Here is a 25,864-nt window from a genome sequence, read left to right as displayed (position 1 = left end):
ATCTAAAAAAGCAAATATCAAACTGATATATTGGCCTATCTCTAGTTTTTTGTTAACTTTAAGGAAATTGAGGCTACATGTGCAAATTAGTAGACTCCCCTTGTTTCATGCCAAACTAATTAATTAGACCTCAATACTGAAATACTTTGGAGAGAAAATATGTTTACAAATATTACAGACTGTTAACCACATCCAGCATGTGATGAAGGGTTGTAGATAATTATGGTAAGAAAGGAGTCCCACCCTGTCCATTCATGTTATAGTGGTTGAACTAGGTGCATCCGTGTAAAACTCTTGTTCTCAGGACATCTTGTGCTTGTCATTTGTTTACTGGCCTATTTTGTCGAGTGTTGTGAGTTCACGAAGAAAACCATGGGAAAATTCAAGTGTTTTCCCTGAGAAGACTCAAACGTACTGACAGCTCTCACTTTATTGCTCATGTGAAACATTTTCAGATTCACACAGTCTACGCCCTCTGCCGCCCCACAGGTGGTGCAAGCATGTCTGAGTAGAGACTTCTGCGCTGGAGTATTCAGACAGCACCACTGTTGCCGCAGGAGACGGCTCTGTCATCCACACCCTGCGCTGTCTCCCTACCACACCCTCCACATGAGAAAAGCACTCTGTCCAAGCCATCACCACATACGCCAACACACACAAGCCTCAAAACCAGCCCATTGGCCGTACACAAGTAAACAAAGTGCTGCAGATGCTCTGTTTTAATCCATCTTTTATCCTGCTGTCAAGACACTAATTACAGCTGTAAAATCAAGCAATACTCAATTATGGAGTGCTGTGGAAAAAGATACACTTCTAACAAAGAGACCCACAGTGACTTTGCTTGGCCCGTAGCAGAGCCGCATTAAGGGAACTACTTTTAGTCCAGCACAGATGATATTCATTTTGGTGCACCCAGCGTCTACAGCCTGAGCGGTCTCAAGTAATAGCATACTGGTGTATGGTAGATCCCTGTGGAAAATCATTAAGAAGTATATTTTATTAGCAGCTAATCCAATTTGCCCAGAGCATCTGAGCACCCTATAAACATCTCCACTGTATCTCAAACATCAGCAGCGGTCTCTTTCTTCTGATCTCACATTTAAATAAAAAACCTATTATACAGCAAAAAATAGTGGCATGGGATTCTCAAAGGGAATGGCTTACAGTGCTGCTCTTGCTGGTAGCAAACAAATGTTATTTTAAGAAAGCAGGTTTAGTATAATTTATGTGTAGTTAATTAAATCTCTTGTTATTTGTGTCCTTTTAAGGTTCAGTAGTGGGCTTGGTTTTTGCTAATTCTGTGTGTTAAGCAAAAATGTCAAATGTTGGTAGCCCTGTAGCATCAGAAACTCAGGGCACACCTTGTTTTTATATAAAAGTAGAGGCGATAAAAGTAAGAAAGGGATAGATGAGAAAATAAATGTGCTGTGTAGTCAAGTTTGTTTTCATACTTTGAGGCAATATTTTAACTTAGACTGAGTGTGATGGAGTGGCCTCTCCCTGGCTACACACTTGTGAAGATTGCTTAGTGTTTGTGAATTAGACATTCTGTTTGATTCAGTGTTTTATTTTTGTAATAACACAGTGATGAATCTACTTTCTTCACAGACCTCCCAGATAGAGAGACGGTCCATGCCTGCCATGGGCTATATCACACACACAGTCAGTGCACCAAGCCTGCATGGAAAAACGGTATGTTTATTTAGCCACACTTTTTCTTTTTAAAATACATACGGAAGGACAACTTGATAAATTAATTCCCAATTTATGCTTCATTCACGAGTATAGAAAGTTGTTAATTGCTATAAACCTGAGACATTATCCCACAACTTTAATATGTCAGTGTTATGTTATTTTTTAAAGTTTTAACTCATGTTTGTTTCATATGCAAATATATTACTATTTTGTAAAAGACTTATGTTAAAAAGTTGAGCAGCATTCCAGTAGTTTGCGCTCTCATCTGTACTGCCCAGATGGTTCTTAAGCATTTCCTCTTGTCCCTGTGCGCTCTCTCTGGCCTCTGGCCCCTAAACCTGGGCTTGGCTGCAGCCTGAGGAGCTGACTCTGCTGCTCATTCAGCTTCGGAGGCACCAGGCCCAGCTGGCGGGTGTGCACAGCCCCAGTGAGGCCTTTGCTCACCTTCAGCAGCACCAGCACAACGGCCTGTTAGGCTCCAGCTTACAGGTCAGGGGCATGACCTTTCACCCTATTCTGTCCCTCTGCCCCAGTGGTCCATGTCCTAAGTCCAGCCCCTACATGTCTCCTGCCATTCATATGTCTGTGCAGCCTGCTAGCTCGCTTAGCTGTCTTGCATTGTGCCTAGACACATTAATAAATACATTTTTTGTTCAGAAATTTGTATGCCACCATAAAAGCATGTTGCTTGTTAATTGTGTAATATTTGAACAGTATTTTATTGTTTAAAATCTCTAACATCCAATGAAGATTTGATCAACATTTCTGTGTGCTGAGAGGATAAATGAACACCGCTCTTCATTTGAGACAGTTTCACAACAAGGCCAAACTGCAGATACAGGAATCTTTCTGTTCCAGATTTCTGATTCTGCAGTGGTACACAGGAATAGTTACTTCATTCAGTTTGTTTATCAAACAGGTTTCATCAACACAAACTCGTTTTGATCATGCTATGTACACAACAATAAAAGCATAAACATGATCATAGTTCAAGTAATTTTGGATGCAACTGTGTTCATGTATTTGTCAGGAGACAGGTGACTTAGAGTATTAACAATAATGTTACATGTTTACCAATAACCATTTCATATGATATATTTCTTCACCGCTCATTTAAGGCGGATGACACATACATACAACTGAAGAAGGACCTGGAGTATCTAGACCTGAAGGTGAGCTCAACAAAACCTGTCTGGTCTCATTTCCTCTGTCTGTCATTTGCCCATGCTCTTTGTTCTCTATAGTGACTAGTACTTGACTAGTCCCCACTAAATCAAATCTGTCTTTCATATAAACAATAATGTAATGATTAAATTATTGCTTTATTGAATAGTTTTTCTTTCACTTAACTGCTTTGTGTAAATGTGGTTATTACATGGAATAATGTTTGTTTTGCTTGTCATGAATGAATTACTGCTGCATTCATGTGTGTTTTCAAATTTTCATTGGCAAGAGAAGTTAACCTTTGAACATCTTGTTTGTCATACCTCTCCTTACTTTTCCTGTTTTAAAACAGATTCAGTGTATTGACCCGATGATCATTTTAACACAAAAAAACTCCACTCCAAGTTTTGGGTGCTGTTGGAATGTAAGGATAGTGTGCTTGAAAAGTGAAAATAATTATTTCACTTTTATTTTCTAATGAAATGCCTTGCATCCTTCAGTAAGTAATGCAAATCTTGTATGAGTATTTGTTTTAAAGATTTTATACAATGAGAAGCATGCTGCCAAGAATGATGATCCCCACCTCGTGTTTTTTCTGCTCATGAAACCATACAAAACAAAACAAAACAAAAATGTTTAGTCATTATCACTCAGGGCATCAGTTTTACCATGATAAACAAGAAAGAATGATGGGCTTTTTAAGATCAGTTATATTGAATTCTTTGCCAATTTTGCAGTGTTTTCTGTGTTCCCACTCAAAGCAATTACATTTCAAGTTGCCAAATTGCCATCTCTGTGATATGGGTTGAGTTTTTGACTGGTCCCTTTCTCATGGCCCTTCAGAACCACAGAACACTGTATAGTTGCTTATGTTCTCACAGGCCTGTAGTGTTTCCCAGGCCTTGTTAATTGGTATTATGTAAAATAGGTGGTGTGCCCCTCTGTCTGAACTGAACAGCACTCTATGTTGTGTATTTACATGTAGGGTGTGGCTCTGCTCATCTCTCTGTGTGTTATTAACTACAGTAGAAGATGTAGTTGAAGACATACAGTGGACCCATTACACATTACTAATTATTGCATCAAACTAATATAGCCTATTCCATCCCTTTTTTGTGTGGAAATAGATTATTTCGTAACAGAACATCCTTGGCTTTCTTATTTTTGCCTGCATTTTGTTGTACCGGCCAATGCATTCTTCCCCTGTCATAAGTGCACCTCGCTTGACAGTTAAAACTTTATACAATAGCGTGTTTTTCACTTTGGCTTTGGTTTTAAATATTTGATGTCATCTGTGGCTGTTGGGGATTGCAGGTTACTGGATGTGAAAGCCTAAAAAAAGAAAGACCATCAAGGCCTGTGAGAATAGCAGAGAGTGATGCTGATGTAAGTGAATAATTATGTTTTGGGGATAATTTAAAGAAACATTTTTGACAAACAGCTTTTTTTTTCCTTTCACTGTCTACTAGAGAAGAAGGGTTGGCTTTATTTTGACTTTTCAGTTCAAATGCTCAGTGTGATTGCATGTTTGCCCTTAAGTTTTGTAACTAGACGCTGCCAAGTGAAGGGAACGTATGTACATAGCAACACTGGGGGGACAGCCTGCACACAGCACACTGAGTGCATCAACCACAGCTTTATTTTCCTCCCTACAATTTAAAGAGAAAAATACATGTAATGGGAGTTTTAAGATGTTGAGCTGTTAAATTTTTCAGTTTGATTAGCCTGATCCTGCTTCTCTCAGTCTTTGTTTTCTGCTGAATGGAGGTAAATAAGATGGATGTCCTGGCTTTTCATCATTAGCATTGTTGCGCTTTAACAATTTATAAGACATTGCCAGTAAATTTGTCTGAACAATGAATATTTCATGCAATTAAAAAACAACAATATACGGCAGCAAAATAAAAACAGCTTAATAATTAATTGAACAGAATGATAAATAGATCTGAGGAAAAATACACTGTGTGAGAGAGACTGTGAACTAAGCAGTCCTATGTTGTTTTCGTAAACATATAACCCATTTCTGGAAAAACAAATCTGTCACTCTCAATAAACATTCTTTCTGCAAAAAATGAATTTGAAAATATGGATTTTTGATAATGATTACTCATAATGGGCATTACCCGATCTCGCCTTCAAACTAGACAGTATGCAGTCTTTTGATATCTCCCACTGAGCTGTTGAGATAAATTCCTCGGGGGCTTTTCACATAGCGGAAACTTGCTGACATATTTAGTGTACAGCGAATAGACAATAAGTTTGCCTTTACTGGGTTTGCAGAGAGGATACAGCGGCTGCATGAAAAGTATACAAATCATGTGATAAGCAGATGCAAACCTCACAAGAAGTTTTGAACTAATGCTGCCATCGTCAGTTTTTGATTTTCTATGTTGAATATATGTTTTCTATAGGTTAAACTAAGTCGGTTGTGTGAACAGGACAAGATTTTACAAGAGCTTGAATCCAGGATGCGTACCTTGAAAGAAGACAAGGTACAAAACACTTTTTATAAATTCGCACATTTGAAAAACAATTGTGTTATAATTACATTTTATGTAATCTCTCTTATTCCCATCCAGGACAAGTTGGAGTCTGTACTGGATGTGTCTCACCAGCAGATGGAGCAGTACAGAGATCAGCCCGCACACGCAGAGAAGATCGCCTACCAGCAGAAATTACTCCAAGAGGATGTGGTTCACATCAGAGCTGAAATATCTAAAGCATCAACAGTAAAACATCACCTTATATTATTATAAAATTACATATATATATATTTTGCCTATGTTTACCGCAAATCTTACCCTGATTATGCTTTCTGTAATTTATAGTACTAGGATTAAATGCAACATGTACAACTAAATTAAATATTCTTTAGTTTAACATTCACAACTGAATTTACTAAGTCAGTGTTTGATGGGTGTATTTCTTGCTTCTTTAGGAGATGGAGAATGCCTGGACTGAATATACACGGTTGGAGAAGGATGTGGACTGGCTCAGGTCAGCCCTGCAAGGACAGATGACCCGTAGTGATCTCACTCAGGTCTGTGAATCTCATGCAAATAATTACTTTTTTGAATGGGTGTAATTGTTGAAAAAGCAAGTTTTGATGATATGTTTTATACATAACTAAACTAGATAAACTGGGACTAGGAACAGGACCAAATCAAGTCTATCTAACAATAAAACTGGACTCAAACCAAGACCAAAAAGTGGAGCACACCCTTGCATTTGATTTTTGAATCATGTCGGCAACAATGCAACTCTAGACAAATCCATATAGACAAGAGGCAGATCATTTGTGATGGAGGTTGCATGTTTTGACACTCTTTGTCATTACACTTTGACATGTTTCATGTAACTTAAAAGAATGCATATACTGGGTTTATCACAGGTCTATATCCACTGTTTGTTTCTGTGAGCAGCAGGAAAAGGTGCAGATCAGAAAAGAGCTGTGGAGGATTGAAGATGTCATTGCAGGCCTCAGTGCAAATAAAACCAACTACAAAGTTACCGTCTCCTCAATAACCAACCCAGGTGAGATGTGTCCCTATGTATAAAAATGTTGAAATGGACTAAGACTCGGGATTTGACTTGGACTTGTCTTGGACATTAGTTTTGTTATTTACTTTTGTTATTTTTGCTACTTGTTTTGAATTTATTATTGACATTTATACTGTTGCTCTTGTATTATATTAAGATGTGTGAACTACTGTGTCCAAATAATTTCCCTTGTGGATCAATACAGTACAAATACAGTAAGTGTATAATTTACCAGAACAAACTGCAGTATGTCCCTCCCTATTTGTTCATTTATGACCAGGACTTTTTAAGTAGGATGAAAATACAACCTGTATTTGGTTATTTGGTATAAAGACTCAACTTTAAACTCAAAACGTAGGACTTGGACTTGACTCTGACTTGAGACTTGAAACTTGAAACTTGAAACTTGACTTGAGACTTGACTTTGGACTTGACTTGAGACTTGCGAAACAAAGAGTTGGTCCCACCTCTGGAGCAGTCTTATGCCGTACATGTTGCTGTAACTTAACATTAAAGCCTTTAATAATAAACAGCTTAAACGCTTCCCACGGGAGGAGAAAGCACTGTCTTTACGGCGTGCGTATTCATTTTACATGTGCTCTCGCCTTCCCCCAGAGAGGAAATTTGTGCCTTCAGTGTCGGCGTCGTCAGTGCCTTGCGTGTCTGGGAGCCCGTCTGCTGTGGAGATGAGATTGTCCCAGCAGCAGCTCAGCCCCCACCTCACCCCCGCTGGCCACACCCCCTCCCTCTCCTCCAGCCTCAGCATGGAGCAGCCATTGTACTCGACACCTCCCACCACTGGGCATAAATGGGTATGTGGCACTCTGTCTGTAGTATTTTGATTATTTATTTATTAGTCTATAGTGATCTGTATTGTTTATAGCACACTGGATAGATTAGATACAACTATTTTTATTCTGTTTGACTAACATTTAACAAGTATTTTAGTCACTCTGGGAAACCAAACCTTAATGAACTTTTGTTTTTGTTTTACTAATGATGTCCTAAGAAAATATATTTGATTACATAATTTTGCAATTTTGTCTTCCTCTGTTGAGTAATTGCAATACCAACTGGTGATGATTACAACTAAGCTAATAACTGGCTATTATCCTTGAATAGATCTCATGCATTTGTAACTTCTGAAAGAAATTACTTAACAGAAATGCATATTACTTAACTTAATTGTTGTCAGGGTGAGGAAGATGTGCCCCCCCGCCCTCCTCTACCTCAGCTCTACAGTCCCAACGAGCACCCGCCCGCTGTGCCCCCGCTGCCCAAAGAAACCACAGTGATTCGCCACACGTCTGTACGAGGCCTGAAGCGCCAGTCTGACGAACGCAAGAGGGACAGAGAAATCGTCCACTTTACCAATGGAGACACAAAGGTTTGTTTCTATACAGTGTGTGAATATTTTATTTGTAAGAATTTACACACTAAAATATGAACTCCTAAGGTTGAACTTCGACCTTTTTTGAGTGACCCTGAGTTGATGGGAGCTGGAGACGGCTCAAGTTTGGTTAGTGTAGTTGCAGCAGGACATGATGGAGGTTACCAGACGTTACCAGGCAGAGGTAAGTGGAGCTATTTATTTCCTGTAACTCGTTTATTAACATTTCATCTCCCACCCTATGTCCACCCACATATTTTGGTTCACTTTTAAATTAATGGTGTTTTAATGTATGCTGGTTCCCCTCAGGAGCGGCTTCCTCCTCTTTTAGGATAAATCAGTCTTCCAGCATCTCTTCATATGTGACTCTTCGAAGAGCAGCATCAGCTGTCGCTGTGAAGGTGAGACCTGGAGAAAATGAAAGGAAATGAATTCATACTGAAGGAAAAGTGGGAACTTACAATATGATATGAAGAAAGTGGGAAAAAATATTTCTGTGCCAACATTGCAAACAGTTCCCTTTATAACTAACATACATTAATTCAACACTAATAATTAATTCAATTTTTTCATAATATTGCACAATGCGGATCAGTTGCATTGTGTTAAAATGCTTAATAAAATACATAATAGATGAATAATAAAGTGTTGTTTTGCTTGGGTGTTTTACATGCATATGGCCAGTAAAGTTGTATGTAACACCATTTTAAGGGAAAAACATTATTACAAAGTGTTTTGGACTTGCTTGTACATTCTGTTTCCTTACTTTTTTTGTAATAATTTCACATTAGAGAATTGTTATAAAAGCATTTAATGGAACATTTAAAAAATAATAATAAATGTGGTCTATCAACTTGTTTCCTCATTTTTGCCTTTGCTGCACCTTTTGCCTGTGATTCCACCCCCTCTGTCTTCTCCCAGGAGAGACCCAAAAGTGCCTTGGAGCGCCTGTACTCCGGGGATGCAGCGCTGCAGCAGCAGAGAGGGAGGATGAGTGCGGACGAGCAGCTGGAGAGGATGAAGAGGCATCAGAAGGCCCTTGTTCGCCAACGCAAACGCACCCTAAGTCACGGAGACCGCCACGGCTCCTCATCTTCGCGCTCTTCAGCCTCCTCTTTGCGCCCGCTCTCCGCAGACCTGGGATCAGTATGTTATTAGACTTACAACACACGCCACACTCTGATGCATGCAAACCAGCCGAGCGAGTGGCCATCTCTTGATGCATGCCTTTGGTCCGAATAGTTTGCCGTTTTTCTCTTTTCTGGCATGAAAAGGTGAAGTGGAGTACACTAATTGAGTGGAAACAAGAATTTATGCTTGTTTTGAAAATGTAGCAAAAAAAATACAGCTAAAATGCTTCAAGACTTTTACTTTTACACTGTAATTATGGATTGTGGAATATGTTTTCAATAACATCTTAACCATGAAATGAGCAAATTATATGTGTCTCAATGATGCCTTTAGTGCCTTTGCTCCTACATCTCTACTTTTCCCCAATTTTTCTGTAACTGATCTACTGTTCACCTCTCACCTCACTCAATAACCTTTACTGATCTTTGTTTGTCATTCATAGCACTGTTTTCTTGTGGATTTTTTATTTTCCCATTAATCTGTGTTGTACAAAATCACCATTCACCTACTGCTGTGCTGTCTTTTACTGATCATTCATTTGTATATGCATGTATGATTCCCCACTCATTTTCTACTTAAACACTCACTGAGCAATGCAAGCTAAATTTACTCATCGAAACCTTTTTGCACTGAAATATAACAGGAGGAAATATTAAAGAAAAGATCAAGCACTTTTTTGTGAGAATAGCCCTATATGAATTTATGAATTTAAAGCTTTTAAGGGTTATAATGTATTCTTCTCCAAGCATAATAGCAAATAAAAATGCTCAGTTTGCTCGTTTTTCATTTTCATTTAATAGCAAAAATATATGTGAATGTCCTTAAATGAATAAACAGTTTCTAAGGAACCCATATTGCCATGTTTTTCTTTATGTTTAATGGTGATGTGTGGTCTATGTCAAAATGTATTTCTTGCATCTATATACTCAAGGTCTGTGGGTCTGTCCTGTTTGTTTCTATTATGTGTATGTGTCCTTACTGTATTTAAAGCATGCTGTGATTTGTATCTCAGTAGCATGCATACTGAACAACTATGCATGCTCCACCCTCTTTCTTTTTTGACACTTACACACATACCAACACCCGTCTTGCCACTTATAAAATCAGGATGTGGGTGATAACAAGTGCGCTTATTACTTGAAACAATGTGTGAAAAATCAGTTTTCCTGTGATGAGGTGATGATGGCATTCTGTAATTAGTTTCACAGTCTTCTTTTCTCCCCTTGTGCGTTGTCCAGTTGAAGAGAGAGCAGGACTTTGACTTGCAGCTGCTGGAGCGGGCCGTGCAGGGGGAGGAGTCAGTGCGCAGCGTCCAGGGAGAAGAGAGACCCCCAGAGCACAAGGAGAGACCCCGCTCCCACTCAGATGAATGGCTGACTTTTAGATCTACAGACACGCCCACTAAAGAAGGGGAATTAGAGCCACTTGAGTATGACCTGGACTTGAGTAAAGAGGTGAGAAATTTGAGGAAAAGATAGGATAAGCAAAAATACTTAATGCTGAGAGGACCATATTGATTTGAAATGTATTTTTTTAAATAATGATTCAGAACACACATTTAAACAGTTAGGTTAAGGTTAGGCAAGTACTAACACATAGCCTTAAACTTTTAACCTTAAATCATGTTGTTGATTAGATAATAAAGAATTTAGGTCTTGGGATGTGATATTGTGTATGCACACAGATTTTAGTCCCCACAATTTGATAAACACCATTAATTAATAACACCTAGCCAATATAATTTTACAGAAGTAAAAAAATACAGGTTTTGATCAATACACACAGATCACTGCATGTTCTATTTTGTTGTATTGACTTTATTGTCTGCTTGTGTGCAGTTGTCTAAGCCTCAGAAGGTGTTGATCCCAGAACGGTATGTGGAGTCAGAGCCTGAAGAACCACTCAGTCCAGAGGAGGCAGAGGAACGGCAGCGCAAAGTTCAACGCATCAAGAGCATTTTGGCAAAGTCCAGGTAAAATATTAACTCAAACAAGACATAGTCGCCTATATCAAACGTCACCTTATTAAATATAACATAATTTTTCCTTTGTTTAATAGTTATAGTTATCTATTTATTTCAGTTGTTTTTATTTGTGTTGGATTACAAATAAACTAGCTGAAATATACTATATTTTAAGAGATTTGTGTAAAGCAAATATTTTTCTTTTTAATTTCTGTTGTTTGTGCAAAGTTAATTCCTCAGTTTGTACTGTTTTTGAAGTAAAATATATAGCGTTTCTTCTTGTATCTTCATATTTATTGTTTAATGGTGCAACAGTGTGCAGAATCTGGCCCCTGCTGTGTCTGTGGACAAACCGGACCTGGGTCTGGGGACTCTGGACTCTGCTCTTCAGGAACAAGAGAGGATCATCACTATGTCCTATGCACTTGCCTCAGAGGCCTCACTCAAGAGCAAAATGGTAGCAGGTTGGTCACACACTGTGCTTTAATTATTATTTCATTTCATTCAACTGATGTATAAATAAATACACTTTTGAATAAGGAGCTAGAAAACCCTAGTTCAACATTCATTTGTGTCAAAAGGAAGAAAAAAAGTTGCTGTACCGGTGGCATCCGTTAAACTTCTTCTAACGTCAAATTGACAAGATCGCAGGTTTAAGACAGTATAAAGAGCGGGAAGCAGCCTTTAAGTAATGTTGGGTGCTTGATAGCGTAAGAGATGAGAGGGGCGTGAGGTGCGGAGTCAAGCAATATGGCTGTTCATTTCCTAATAACCAAACATTATTCCTTATTAGGAGCTTGGATCGTCTCTAATTGCGATCCATGTAAAATCTTTCAGACTTGGGAGGAATCGCTTGATGAGGCCATTTTGTGTTCTGATCAATGACCCAGTCAAAGCCCACTCTCCTTGTGCATACCATCACTTGCTCCTTTGAACATCTCGCTGTGAACCTGCATAAAAGACACTGTGCTCACTTTTCATCTCTTTCATACTCCACGGGCAAAGGCAGGAGAGTTCATTTTCATTTGAGCTGCCTCAGATTGTCTGTCTTTGGGCGCCGCTCACACACTCCGCACTGCACACGTACCTGTCACACACTGTAACACTCAAGCTGTCAGCGCGCGCCCAGCCTTAATATGCACAGTGAGGCAAAGTCAACAATTATAACATTATTTCCAGCATTGAGAAATGTCAGGGAATATAACTGGTGGCATCTTGTCAGTGGAGATTGAATCAATGACTTTTCTCTCCTTTGGTGTTCGAGTAAGGTATGCTAGTGCACTTTCAAATCCCTGAATTAAAAGAAGAGTTTTTTTCACAGTATTATGCATGAGATACTTCAATAATGGCAGCATAAAAGTTGAAATATGCAGGTCTGCAATTACGCACTCTATATATTGAGAGTCCAGATTGTTGAATGTGTTATTCTAAGTAGTTAAATAATTCACAACATTGTAATTACGTTGCTGAAACATAAAAAAGAATTTCTAATTTTCCTGCTAAAAAAAATCAACCGAATAAACAAACTTTTGTAGCGTCCTCTTCAGTCATTCATTCATTACTTTTTATTTAGTAGCGGAACTGTTTGTATTATTAATGTCTATAGCCTAAATCACAGTAAAGGAAGGTCGTTAACTGACTGGCAATGAAATGTTAAGCACTTATATTTGTTATGTGAATAGGAGAGATGAATGTTTCCCGATAGGAAATGGTTTGTTAATTAACACTCATGCAAAATATGAGATACAGCCAGAAAACCCACTTTTACCAAAAACACTTTTTATATTCTTTTACAAGTGATTCTTTATATGTATACAATAAAAAGTGTGTTTTTTCAAATTCTCTGTATTTAACTGATTCCCATTCCCAACTACATATATGACTGAAAAGCATCTCATTTTGGCTCCTACATGTGCGAAGAAATACATACATGTATACATCCATTAATCAATTTAAAATAAGTGATAATATGTCCAGATATGTACCAGCAATTACAATTACTGTTTAAAAAAAAAAAAGTCTGCAAAATTCTTCTTTTTGGCTGTTAAAGTAGTCTATTATCACGCAGTAGTGTATTATCATACAGATAGAACGATACATTTCAAGGAGTAGACATAGATTATATAGACTGTATATCCCTGGGTTTTGGTGTGATGAAAAATCGCAGTTTCCATCTTTTTAATGGTGGAAAGTGCCTGAAATGTAGTCCGTAAACAGGAAGCTGAAGTATTTGTCTTTATAAAGTCCAACTCTCTGTATCTCATTGATTATAGAGAATATATTGTTTGTGATTGATAATTGTGGTACAGATTTAAATAGTCACCATATTACGCAGAACACCTAAATAAATAATGAATAAAAAAGTGATTCTGATTAAGGGATTGTACCAGAGTATACAGTATGTCTCTGTCCACTAACTCTTACTGTCTGTCCTTTCTGTCCTGTGCAGTCCCACCACAGTCTAACCTTCCAACCCCCCCCACCTCTGCCCTCACCCCCTCCACCCCCTCCACCTCCTCCCCCTCCTCTCCCTCCTGTATCCCTCCCTCCTGCCTCCCCTGTAAGCAATGGGATCCACTACACGTTTGTCTGAAATAAAGTAAGGACTAAGTGCATGCTGCTAATAATTTTTCCTAATTGTCTTGTGTGGATTGGCTTTCTCAGCACGCTCACTACACCTCTGTTGTGACTGTTACACCGTCTACGTTAGCTCCACTGTCTCCTATTCAAATCAAAACAAACATCTGTAGGCAGCCGGCTCATCCCACTGTGATAATCGTGTGTAAATTGTTCTTTTTCTCTCCCCTCTCTTGTCTGGCTGCCAAAATATTTATGGATGAGAAAAGAAAGGGCTCAGAGGAACATAGCTGTTTGTAGCATTGTGTATAATTAACAAAGGAGACACGTTTGATTTAGCGCCTCCACTCCTCAGCCGTCTGCACAGCGGCATTCCAGCGCACCAATTAGCTCCCCATCTGTAGAGCGCCGAGTCAGGGAAGTACCTGTTCTCATCACTCTTTACAACTGTACAAAGGCACAAATCTAATCGCTGCTGTACATTTCACAGAAGAAATAAAGATTATCTGCCACATTTGACTCAGTTTTTATCCCACTGATAGATACATTCTGAGTTAAAAATTAAATTAATGTGCCCATATATTAATTGTATGGTAGGTTTTCTGTCAGCAGCTACATTTACATAGAAAGGAAACTGGAAATCCTTTTGTTGGCACATACACATCTGAAATCTGATAATAATTACCTATTGTATGTGTCTGAATGTACTCAGAGTACTACAGAAATCAGATAACGCTCAGATTTTTGGTGGGCATTTAAACGTAGTCTCCAAGTCAGCACTCCAGGTTTCCACTGTCATGTTTATGCACACCAAGTCTAGTGTACCTGGTCAAAACAAGGCCTTGAAATTTGTAGATCTATGCTTATTTTGGATCTAAAATATAAATATCTCAAAGGTGCACTACTGCTTGTCTCTATCATATTTACCACTTGGGTGAGGGTCTTCACTCTAAAACGTTTGTGTAGTTGACAGAATTGAATTTTTTGTTTTGAGATGTTATCTCTTGTATATGTAATTCAAAGTACTGTAAATATTCTTCACAAAGCTTCAAGAAATTGGTCCAACCTTTGTACTACTATTACATGAGTTACCAAAATGTACAGAAGAGTTTGTTTTTACATTCAAAAGTGTGATTCAAAATAAAATCCCAGAGAATACCCAAAAAATGATCTTTGTCATTATCATCAAAGTGTCTTGATTTGGGTTGTGCATGAATCTGCCCTTTGTGGTTGCGGCATATGCGTTCTCATCTGTGAGTTGTGTGTGACGCTTGTGACCGCATGTCCAGATTTAAGTTCTTTTTTAAAAGTGCTTTAAATAGACCTAGTGTTGTTTGTGTTCTTCAGTATACTAGTATGTTTTTATTTGTATGTGACAGATTTAATTTGTCAAATGCAGAACAGGTTTCCCCTTTAGGACAAAGTTGTTACCCACTTTAAATGTGTTTTAAATTATTAAAGTAATATGTTATTATCTAATACTGTGCCTCTTCTATCTCTTTCTCTACAGCTCAAGCAATTTCTGGACACTGAGGTGCTATTCAACAAGCTACTGTATTGTTCGCCATGTGTGGATCATGTCTGACTTTGGACAGTGAAATGTATATTTGAGCAGGAGAGCTGAACTGAAGCTCACATGTAGCCTCGTATTTAAGGAGCTCAAAGCCACTTTTTCTGTGACACTGAAGACTGGGCTGTAGAAGCGGCTCTGCTTTTTGACTATGGACATGCCTAACAAGTGTTATTCTAATGAAAGCGATTTTCAACATGTTCTTGCACTTTGAGTGACTGAATACTGATAAGGAATTTATCTCATATTTTACATGTTTGACTGAATTACTTTGAATCGCTGTGTGATCTTCACTTCCAGCTTTGTTTCCCAGGTACTGAATGTTTAAAGCAAATGGTACAAATATTATTTTCTTTGTCAGAGACTATTTTACACCAAACCACTTGAAATGTCATGTATGTGCAGTATCTACTGCCGCACTGCCAGTCTCCTTTTAGCTTGCCAAGATAAATTTTATTTTTTCTGCTTATATTAGGACTGAATATAACATTTAACCTATTTTTGTGCGACTGGGAACAGTTGCACAATAGAACTTTATATGAATGTGAATAATAAAACATATTAACACATTTGAATCTTTTCTGTGACTATTTAACCTATAGGAAGGCTCAGGTTACTCTATCCACTTTATTTCCTCCACCTGCTATAATTTATATCTTTATTCAAATCATGCACAAAGCCTTAGAACAAAATGTGCACTCATCATAGGTCTGAAATTCTCTTTGAACATCTGCATTGATTGCCTTGATCTAATAAACTTCATTCTATTATGTGAAAAAAGAGAAGCCAAACTATGGTGGGCTCAAAGGAGGTGAACTTTCGATACAAAAAAGAAGGTTCTTGAAATGTAAGTAAGTTCAAAGCTTTTTCCTTCTCAAAAGGGCATTTTTAATTTCGTGTATTTTCACCCAAGAAAGAAGGTGGATACTAATAACTCTGGATTCTGAAGTATAGCATTCATTTCTTTGAATTTTGAACCGTGTCTCCATTGCAATTGTAAAAGAAACCTTTGACAAAAACATGTATTGAACTTCAGGTTTCAAAAGGGAAAATGTTTTACAAAGAAAAGCCCTATCATATTGTAGTTATGAGCGAGATAAGAGAGGTGATAGTGGTTCCTGGTATTGCCTTGACTTCCTTTACGCGTCTGAGGGTCCACTGTTGTTTTGCGCCCTCCCGCGTGACATCTTTATCTTTAATTGGAGAGTAATTACTTTCCCTGGCTGGCGGCCTGGTGTGCTTTGAAACACCTGAGAGAAGGGGATGCACCTCCCTGTGCTCCACATGGGCTCCCACACATCCTCTCTCTGCCTCCTTGTGTCCTCCAGGAGCCAGGGCCCCACAGCGCACATTGGCCCTGGTGGCTACATCACCCACAGCATCTTCGCTTTCTGCTTATTCTGCAATAAAAATGGGCATGTTTTTCCCTCCTCCCTCAAAAGCGAGAACTCACCCCATGGCCTCCGCAGAGGATTGTGGCATTTCCATGTATTGACGTTTGGCTGCTGGTTCATATACATTTGTTATTCTATGCTGTGGACTTCAAAGAGAATGAGAGAGGGGCTATTATGCTAATTGTGTCCTGTTCTGTTAAATGCAATCAAGGCCTCCCGCATTAAGGCTAAATACTAAATACCTACTGGCTTCAGAAATACTGTTTTTAAGAAGACATGCTCATATTGACAGAAGATATAAGAGATTCTGCTATTGATAACTTGAGTAAATAATAATAAGTGTGAATAAAATTGTTTTGTAGATTCCCAAAGCAAAGGTTGTGTTTTAGTCAAACTTGAGATACATGAAACTTCATTGATTCTCCAGTGGGTTCTCGTTTGGATTTTAGACCAGAGATCTACATTGTTCTGAGCATTTCTTCTGTAAGACCTTTCCTCCTCCCCTGGTACAAAGATTCCCAGTCATATATTATTTTTCCATCACATAAATAATATTCCTGCTTTTGACTGCGATCGTCGGAGGATTAGAATGGAGAGAAGACAGCCTGCGCCTCCTTTGCACTGTGGGATCTGGATTGTACTCCAATTGTACAAACACAAAACCAAGGAAGCCCAATGCAATAGGTGCTTTGATTTTAAAACAGTATTTTATGCTGTTTTATCATCTTAAAGCTCTATGCACAGTACATTTTTTAATATGTAAGAAATGGAATGGTGATTTGTTGAATAATTGAAGAGGTATTCACTGAATCAGTGAACAGTCTTCCCAGTGTGCTGCTATAAAAAGAATAGAGAAGTCAGGCTGCTCTGAGGCGCACACTGACTATTATTTGCTGTAACTAAACAAAGGCTTTGTGATTTGGGAGATGCAGCAAAATAGAAGCGTTTAATATTAATTGCAAGAGGAGCTGTTTAAATTGCATAATAAAGAAAACACAGTTCTCTGCATGAATCATTCAGAGCCTCTGTTGCGTAAAGCAATTGCATAAACACCACTTTTACAATACCTACAGTGGGGTGGGCTTTTTGCTTTGTAAAACTGTAGCAAATGCCCCTGGGCCTCCACCTTATTTGTTTCCACAGCTGAAGATACACAGTGAATTAGCACTATGAGAAATTGAATGGTAGTCTATAAAATTCAATTACTGAACTAACAGTAGAGCTAATATTTATAAAGCATAAAACTAAATCAAATGTAAACAAAAATAAAGAAAATACTGCTTTAAAAGGGCACCTCTTCTACTGTTTTTACAGTATTATTGTTGAGTTTTCATTAAGACACAATAATATATACACAAGCAGATATACACAAGCAGTTACTTCTTGAGTCAAAGCCTCAGTAACTGGATCTAGAGGATGTGATTTGTTGATGTGTATGAATAATTAAACTGAAGAAAACAATGATTCGTCCCATTTTTTATTAAGAAATATTCCACATTTTTAGATTACAATATTCAGGCATATTATGGATTATTAATTAAAATAAATCCATAATAAAGTGTAGCATGTTTCAATATGAAGAATTATTAAGCATCTGGGAAACGTATTTTACCCTATAAGGAGACCAAAGGCTTTGCTCTAAGGAGACAAAAGGCTCTGCTGAAAGACAATATAATGATCAAGTGTGTGACCCACACACTTATATTAGTTATAATATTTGTATGCTGTTGGCAGGGGCCATGTACTGATGTTCCTGATAAGTATATAATTAGAATTGGCATGTTGCACTCCTTATTCCAACACGACTAATCAGTGGTTCTGTGTTCACTTGAAAGGAAATATTAGATCCTGACTAAACTTTGATGAAATCCAGAGTTACAAGTCTGAGATTTGGGTCAAGTAATGAGAACAGAGCGCCCCACTTTGCAAGTCCAAGAGGGAGAGAATGATTTGCATGTATGTAAATACTGTTGGAGTTAATTGCATAACTTGCATTCAGAGAAGTCTGTAATCTTTTTTGTATATCATTGTAGATTGATTATAATGTCTGGCACTTTTTTCAGTCTGATCTCTTAGTACATTCATCACAAAAATGCTTTAAAATGTGTCTTTTTATGAGTGGAAATCTTCTGGAAAATATGATTAGGCCATATAGGCTGTCATTACACTATCATAAACGTAGTTATGCAAATATTTCTTTAAGATACAGAATACAATATTTTCTATTTATGTATTTTAGTTCTTAGTTAGTCTGAGTGAAATATCTTAACCATGATTCAGCTCTGTACCCTCCTTAGCCCCCTTACTGTCCCATAATGAAACCAGCGCCCCCCTGGCATTCACTCAGTGAATGGGGTGCTCTAATTAAGCATGCAGAACAGGAGAAGAACACATGTTAATTTAATGTAACAAAAATGTTGATTTTTATGCACTCTCCTTTTCAAATATTTATGGGCTAGACTTGAATTTCAACATGCATCAAAGACTCACAGGATATGCAAATGCATCTGCCTTATACCCCCCAACAAGTTGGACTGTCTTCTGCTCGCTGGCTTCAATTCAGTGCTATTACGAGGAAGCCATTACCAGCTCTGTTTTACAATTAGTCACATTTCAGTTTGGAGAGCTACACTATGTGACACGAGTTGGAAAAGAGCCCTTCTGCGTAACTTACATAATAACTTAGAGTTATTATTATGGTATTATATTGCTATTGTTTCTAATGTCAAAGTCACATCATATGCCAAACTGATCAGTGCTGAAGCCCTTTCATTGTGTAACCGAATTTGCATCTCATTCGGAATTATCATTCTCTTCTAACTTACTCGCAGTCTCCTGTTCTCTCTCTCTTAGGGCGCACCTTATATGCTATTCCGATGTTTACCAAAAGGTGGCGTATGGGACACGCAGAACAGCTGGTCCAGGTTGGAAAAAGTGAAAGAAATCTGCGCAAGAGTCAACGCACAGTAACCACCACTCTCATATTTTGCCATAGAATATGTCACCAAGAAATACAGTGTTATTCATGGCCCAATCCAACATAAAATAATAATAATAATAATGACAATAAAGAGTATATATTTTTAGATAATGTGAATGATGTAATTGTTTAAAGAGTTCAAGTTCAAGTATTAGCAAAGTTGGGGGTTTTTTTGGTTCCTTTTCTTTATTTGTTTTGTATATATTTGTTTCCACTCTAGAATAACCAGAGGAACTTGAGGAGGAGAAACTGCTTGAAAAACGTCATATTCACTGACTGGATTTTTGTGATGCTCGTTTGTGGCTGTGGCCCACTTCACCTTCACTTGAGAAGAGAGAAAAGCCAAAGGAGCGGGGCGCCCAGGAGAGCGTTGTATGGGCATATTGTATGTAGCTCTCTCTCCCTGTCCCTCCACCCTTCTCCCCATCTCTCTCCACCCTTCCTCTCTGCCTCTTTCTCATTGCTTCTCCTCCCTCTTTAGCTTTATGTGTATCTGCAGTTAACAATCACAATTTCCTTCAGCTGTCTCCTCTTTTTGTAAGTAACTTTCTTTTTTGTATTATTTTAGGCTGTGCATGTTTTAACTGTTTACTTGTTTTAGTTCCTGTCTGGGTACGTCTCTGTCCCCAAATGCCTCTGATTTATAGATGACAACTTTTCCTTATGTTGTGTGGCTTGTGTCTTCTCTTTTTGCTGCTCTGGACATCAGGCACGCGGCTCAATGTACTTTTTGTTGGTTTGACGCGCGCCGGGCCTCTTTCAGGTTTCAGCTGTTAATTTAAAACACATGTTCTTTCAATGCACAGAATTGTTTCATTGTGAAGCCTTCTGTTTTGGCAAGTGCTCTCCACCGGTGGCTCGTCTGGGTCAACCGCTGGACCTTTGATTTAATATCAGATACAGGCGCTTTTCTAATATGTGAGGACAAATATTGAAATAGTATCAAATTACTCCGAACATAGTATGAATAAATCCAACCAAGGAAGATTCTTATCGCACTGGAAAGCCGTGCGTAAAACTAATAACAATTGTAAAAGAATTAAAAATAGGGAACAAAAATATAGAATAGTTATTAAAATAAAAAGTACTTATAGGAGACGGATCAGGGATGAATTTTGACCCACTTGAACTCATTACAACAAAAGAACAGAGCGCACTTAAATTCCTGCACATGTGACTTAATAGAATCTTAACAAATGCATGTGTATTAATTGTTTTGCATTTATAACATGTTTACAATTTTATTTTTTTCAGAAAAAAGTAAAAATAATCAAATAATCTTTCCCTCCCCCTTTTTTTATAATTCCAAAATTATTTTTACTACTATTTTATATTTTTAATTGGCAAGTGTTATAGATTTTGGGACGGGTGGCGTGGATCAACTAATTGGTAAGGTTATAAAAGCTTTACTTACGGCGCGCAATTTAATATAATTTTGGACTGGTTTAATTGATGCACACGCACAGTTCTCACAGACGCACATGTCCAAACAGGTCTTCAAGCTCTTCAGGCTCTCACTGCGCGTCTCTCACCTGCTCTCTTTATTTCCTCGAGCAGCAGCAGCTGATTATTTACTGTTTGAAACACTTTCACTGAAGTTTGAGAAGGTCAGTAACGGGAGCGCGTCGTCGTCAATAGAAACGCTTTTCCATTTGTGACCTTAAAACAACTGTAGAAGAAGTAATCTCCTCAACTTTAACTGTGTAAGTAAGTGGCGTTTATTTAAGTAAAGGACAGTAACATATCCTTTTCTCTATACACTCCTCTCGCTCTCTTGTCTTGGGGTGAGGAGAGGGTGGGCAGAGGGGGAGGAGGAGGGGAGCCCTGCCTCTTTGCCTTCCTCAGATCAATGCTCTCTGGCCACTCACTTTCTGATGTTGCACGACGGGAAATGCTTTGAATACTTGCGACATGGCTGCGCGCATTGATTGCCAAGATTGACAGCGGCTCTACGCACCATCTTCTTCTTCTACTTGTCTTGAGAGATAGCGAGAGGCGATACAACAAAAGGTAGTTGTAGTTTTGGACAGTTCACTCATGCACGCAGTGTTCACAGTCAAGTCAGTCAGTGAGCCTACGGGATCCCCTCATATGGCCCCGTGTTAAGCAGTCTTAAGTTTTTTCCGCTCAATAGATACAATCAAGTGATCGCTTTTTGCAAAGTCGTCTTAGTCTTTACACACGGAGGAAAGGACGCACATCTACGACTGTGACCAACAAGGTAAACAACCACGTTTTTCCAATACTTAACGCTGATACGTCTTCACCCCTTTACGCTGATTAACCCGCTGTCACTGAAAACTGCGGGCATTACGCGCGCTCGTTTTGCGAGCAAAAAGTGAATAACTTGTCAACTTTTAACCCCAGTTTATTCTGAAGTGACGCTTGCAACTTTTAATTCTGGCTTTCAGTCTGTGCGCGCTTCAAACTAAACAAACTAACATGAGAAGCGAGAGTGGTGCGTGCTGTCCCCGAAGCGGACTCGCTGAAAAATACCAGTGGCGCTAAATATAGACCAAAGCAAACGCACGCGGAGATAACCGTTTAATACGCTTTACGGACTGACTCAGATAATGTTTTTGTAATAATTTTGGATGACGCCTTACGTTAAGATGAACACTGGAGGTAACCGGACACTTAAAGAGCCTAACTTTGTCAGTTCGAGAACAGCTGTCAATGGGGTTCACTCCACAGCGCGCATTAAATTAGAGTTTTATATATAGGCCTAGTTAATTGGTGTTTATAACTTGTACAGCGCTTTAAGTTTAAAAAATATCACACGTCTGGTTGTGTGTAGGCTACCCCAGCTGGCGGCAGTTTCACTTGTGTCCACAAAGGGGTACCATTCATTGACAGTGACGCACGCGTGTCTTATAGGTCTCCTATCAGCCTACGAAGTGGATAAGTTTATCTCCTCCTCTCATTACACTCGTTACATCCAACTAACAGCGACTTATTTTTTGTCTTCTTCTAAAATGAGAGAAACAGTTGGGCCCCGTGCAGCCTGGGAATTTGCTCTTCCCTTAACTTTCTCCGGGGGTCAGGGGAATTGACCTTTAAAGAATGCATAAGCCATAAATTAAATTCAACAATCGCAACAGAAAGCTTGTCCATTTAGAGAAGAAGATGCACTTGAACAGTTTCCCATTTAAGCCCATTGCAGCGCGCTCGACTTGCCACACTTTCCCTCTGTGTGCCAAGAGTAAATGAGCTCAATACGGGCTCATTATTTTATTGCCTTTGCGCATTAATTTTGGGCAATTACATAAAAAAATAATAAACGTTTTAAGAATATTCACCCTTAACTCAATTTAATGGCTTGGCAATAATTAACAAAAATTATTTCCAAGAAAAAAATGCTAAAATTGTAAAAATTTTCAACCTACATTTATTTACAATTGTTTAGCACGACACAAAATATCAGATCAAACCCTTTTCTCACACCATACAAAATAATATAAAAATGTTAATTATCGCGAGAGTTAATAGAGAAGTTGAACAGTTATGATTGGGCTTAAACACGTGTATAAATGCGCTAATCACATGCCATTGTGATGGAATTTAACCGTAACATACCTGTGACTAATTCATTAAAGCGCAATTACACCTTGGGCACCTTTCCTTAAACCTGATATTACCATTCAAAAGGGGGAGTATGTTTTGCACTTTGACTTGTCTAAACTCTGAAATGAAAAGCTGCGGTGGTGTGTCGTGCCGTGTCAAGGCGTTTATTTCGTGTGGTATGTAGTTGAGTAGTACAGTTGCTCTTTGCTGAAGCTGTGAACGCAGGTCTCCCGATAAGGTAAGACCAAACGTACCCAAGACTAAATGGCACACTTATAATTAGACTGCCCATTCAGCACATTGTCCGGGCTGCTATACAGGGACACACGGCTCTGTCTCTCACTGGAGTTTGTCTCTGACCTGAGGCTGTGTGTTGTTGCTCAACCAAAAAAGCGAAAAGAGGAGAGCAAAGAGCGAAAAGCGCCAATAGCCGACAGTGCCCTTTGATTTCACGTTTAGTCAAAATGTGATCTTTTTCACACGACGTCTTCAACAACGTTTTACTGATGTTTTATTGTCCTGCACTTGTTCAAGTTTTGTTGTTTAATTTTATTGTGACAATATATAAAGTCATTAACAACATTTACACTACAATTATAAAAAGCCCACACAGACTTTTCTTTAAAACTGTGAAATATATATTCTTTTAAAATCCTTTATATTTATAAACTTTTCCTTTTTTTTGTTTCTTCAAGGATCGGACCTTTGGTGGTGGCTTGAACATTTTTTCAGTATTTGAGAAAGAGTGCGTTACCCACCTGGACCCCAGCATAACACACAGACTCTGTGACGCTCATGAACCAGTAAGTTCAAAAAGATTTGAGCACTTTTTATTTTGGCATGTGTGGAGAAGCCACCTGGCTCGCTTGTCTAAACACATCCTGCTTCTGTCCAAGAACACTGTTTACTGCGCTGTAAAAGCAACACTGCTACTCAGTGTGTATACATTAATGCTTGAATTATAATGATTATTTGTTAAAAACTATCTATTCGGGGGGAGACAAATGTGCAGGAAAGAGACACTTTAAATTGTTTAGACTAGGTGTCACACAGTGAATTTACTTCTGTGTAACCTTTAACTGTCCTCATCTCTGCAGGTAGGATTTGTTTAAACTAAGCTCATGTGCCAGCAATTAGTGGGATCAAAGCAAATGCAGAGAATGAAAGAATGGACGGGATGGGGATAATAAAAAGAGGGCATAAAGTGTTTTCACGGTGTAAGAAACTGTTCGAATACTTTAAAAACTTTGGTCATTGTTTATCCATAAATTGTGATTGGTCTTTGAGTGGCCAAAAGCACAAAAACATTGCCTAAGAACTCATTAAGGCTCATCTGTCTCATGACAGGCACAGTGGTCTGTTATCTAATTTCTCATCTTTATACAGAGCATATTTGTCGGCTACATCCAAACACAATCTGATTTAATCTGCAGTGAGCAAAGGGGTAGCTTCAGTTCAGAGTCCACAGCACAGCCAGAAGTTGCATTAAATTACTATAATTTTAGAAAAGTATTATATCATATTACAGCTGGTGTAACTAATCCTTTCAAAGTTTGGAAGCAGTTTCAATATGAATTCTTTGCTTTTAATTTCATAATGTGGCATTTTTATTTCAATTTTTTTACACTAAAAAGTGTTCTTGCTCAGGTGTATTATGCGTATATTTGTGGTTGAATTATTGTCTTCCTTAATAAGAGCATCTGGTATAACAGCAACAGAGCCATTTGGTTTAAAGTGACCCACAGAAGGATGTTCTATAGAGGAGCTCGTATAATATAATTTTGTGTAGAATACAGGATGCTAATTATTTTACTACAGTTCCAAAGAGAAACTATAGGCTTTTAATTGTTTATTTAACTTTATCTTCTGACCTGTGGTGTATTTGACTTTACTCCTGTTAGAATCACATAGCAGCAGTGATAGAACTATAATATTGTTATTGAGATCATTACCAAAAGCTTTGTGTAGTTCCATATGTCCTGGTTTGGTTTCAAGTGGCAGAGCTGCTGGGCTGAGGCAGAGCCAGAGCGGGCGTGTGAGGGTGCACAAGTGAGCTCTCTTCATGTTGGTGAGGAGTGTCTAAGACCTGATGATAAACAAGATGTGAGGAGTAAACAACAGCCGGCCGCATAAAGGTAGAGGAGGGGGGCGGCAGACGGGCCACATAATCAATGTGGCAGCACATGTTGTGACATCTGTCTTTCTAAGTGTTATCTAATTTGCTGTAGAATATTTCAACAATGATCCAAACTGATGGGCACATGCCAAAATACATGTTTTCTGTCACAAAGAGTGGCTGACATTATTTATAATACGCTCAGTATCAGTAATGATTTGAGTAATGTAATTTAATATGACTGACGATATGCAGGGCATGTAAAGCAAGTGTATTAGTAGAACAAGAAACATCTGGTTGGTGTTTTTTTTTCTTAGGTCAGTGCTGAATTTGAACTTAACATATTGTTAGATCCTCTAATGCACATCCGTCACAGTTTGTAATTGTTGTCCGTCTTTAGTAAGTGGTTTTGTAACAGAGACATTCACTTATCTCACTGATGTCTGTGATGATGAGCGAACAGCCTTCATTTTATTTTTAGCATTTTAGTCTCATTGCCCCTAACGTCATTGACTAAACTTGAGCTGAGGACACATTACCAGTAACAAATAGCACCACTGTGTGTGAGCTGTGCTGAGCAGCCACAGGGCAGGGCCAGCTTGCTGTTAGTGAACAGTATTGCCAACATTAAAGGCTTGTGGATTTAAAAAAAATATATAAATTTGTATCTTCACAGAAACTCTGTAATTGCACAAGTAACCTAAGTGGCTCATTTTGATCTGTAGCAGTCAGTCAAACCAAATATTTTTCTCAAAATAATTGGACATTTTCTATAGTGCA

At 38.4% G+C, this 25,864-nt stretch overlaps 2 protein-coding genes across 4 annotated transcripts in view; both read left to right on the top strand.

Annotated features, from left to right (window-relative positions):
• Nucleotides 1–15,455, top strand: part of plekha7b (pleckstrin homology domain containing, family A member 7b) — a 60,573-nt gene extending 45,118 nt beyond the window's left edge. Inside the window, exons 12-27 of the mRNA XM_020938917.2 lie at nucleotides 1,609–1,692; nucleotides 2,814–2,867; nucleotides 4,174–4,245; nucleotides 5,271–5,351; nucleotides 5,439–5,588; nucleotides 5,798–5,899; nucleotides 6,282–6,393; nucleotides 7,015–7,211; nucleotides 7,595–7,786; nucleotides 7,856–7,973; nucleotides 8,099–8,190; nucleotides 8,711–8,935; nucleotides 10,159–10,374; nucleotides 10,759–10,892; nucleotides 11,199–11,347; nucleotides 14,971–15,455. Coding sequence (XP_020794576.1) covers nucleotides 1,609–1,692; nucleotides 2,814–2,867; nucleotides 4,174–4,245; nucleotides 5,271–5,351; nucleotides 5,439–5,588; nucleotides 5,798–5,899; nucleotides 6,282–6,393; nucleotides 7,015–7,211; nucleotides 7,595–7,786; nucleotides 7,856–7,973; nucleotides 8,099–8,190; nucleotides 8,711–8,935; nucleotides 10,159–10,374; nucleotides 10,759–10,892; nucleotides 11,199–11,347; nucleotides 14,971–14,993 — 2,001 coding nt within the window. The 3' untranslated portion in view covers nucleotides 14,994–15,455. The remainder of the gene's footprint in view (nucleotides 1–1,608; nucleotides 1,693–2,813; nucleotides 2,868–4,173; nucleotides 4,246–5,270; nucleotides 5,352–5,438; nucleotides 5,589–5,797; nucleotides 5,900–6,281; nucleotides 6,394–7,014; nucleotides 7,212–7,594; nucleotides 7,787–7,855; nucleotides 7,974–8,098; nucleotides 8,191–8,710; nucleotides 8,936–10,158; nucleotides 10,375–10,758; nucleotides 10,893–11,198; nucleotides 11,348–14,970) is intronic.
• A 5,861-nt stretch (nucleotides 15,456–21,316) lies between these two features.
• Nucleotides 21,317–25,864, top strand: part of sox6 (SRY-box transcription factor 6) — a 93,133-nt gene continuing 88,585 nt past the window's right edge. For 2 of the 3 annotated variants that reach the window (XM_055154562.1, XM_055154560.1), the window contains exons 1-2: nucleotides 21,317–21,625; nucleotides 23,664–23,771. The gene's annotated coding sequence lies outside the window, so the exon portion shown is untranslated. The remainder of the gene's footprint in view (nucleotides 21,626–23,663; nucleotides 23,772–25,864) is intronic. The other variant, XM_055154561.1, reaches the window with a different exon arrangement.

Source organism: Boleophthalmus pectinirostris, unplaced genomic scaffold, assembly GCF_026225935.1.
Source record: "Boleophthalmus pectinirostris isolate CB_2022bp ecotype Guang Dong unplaced genomic scaffold, ASM2622593v1 HiC_scaffold_19, whole genome shotgun sequence".
In the NCBI taxonomy this organism is placed as follows: Eukaryota; Metazoa; Chordata; class Actinopteri; order Gobiiformes; family Gobiidae; genus Boleophthalmus; species Boleophthalmus pectinirostris.
Note: the sequence above shows the minus strand (reverse complement) of the source record. Positions and strands in the feature narration are given on the sequence as shown.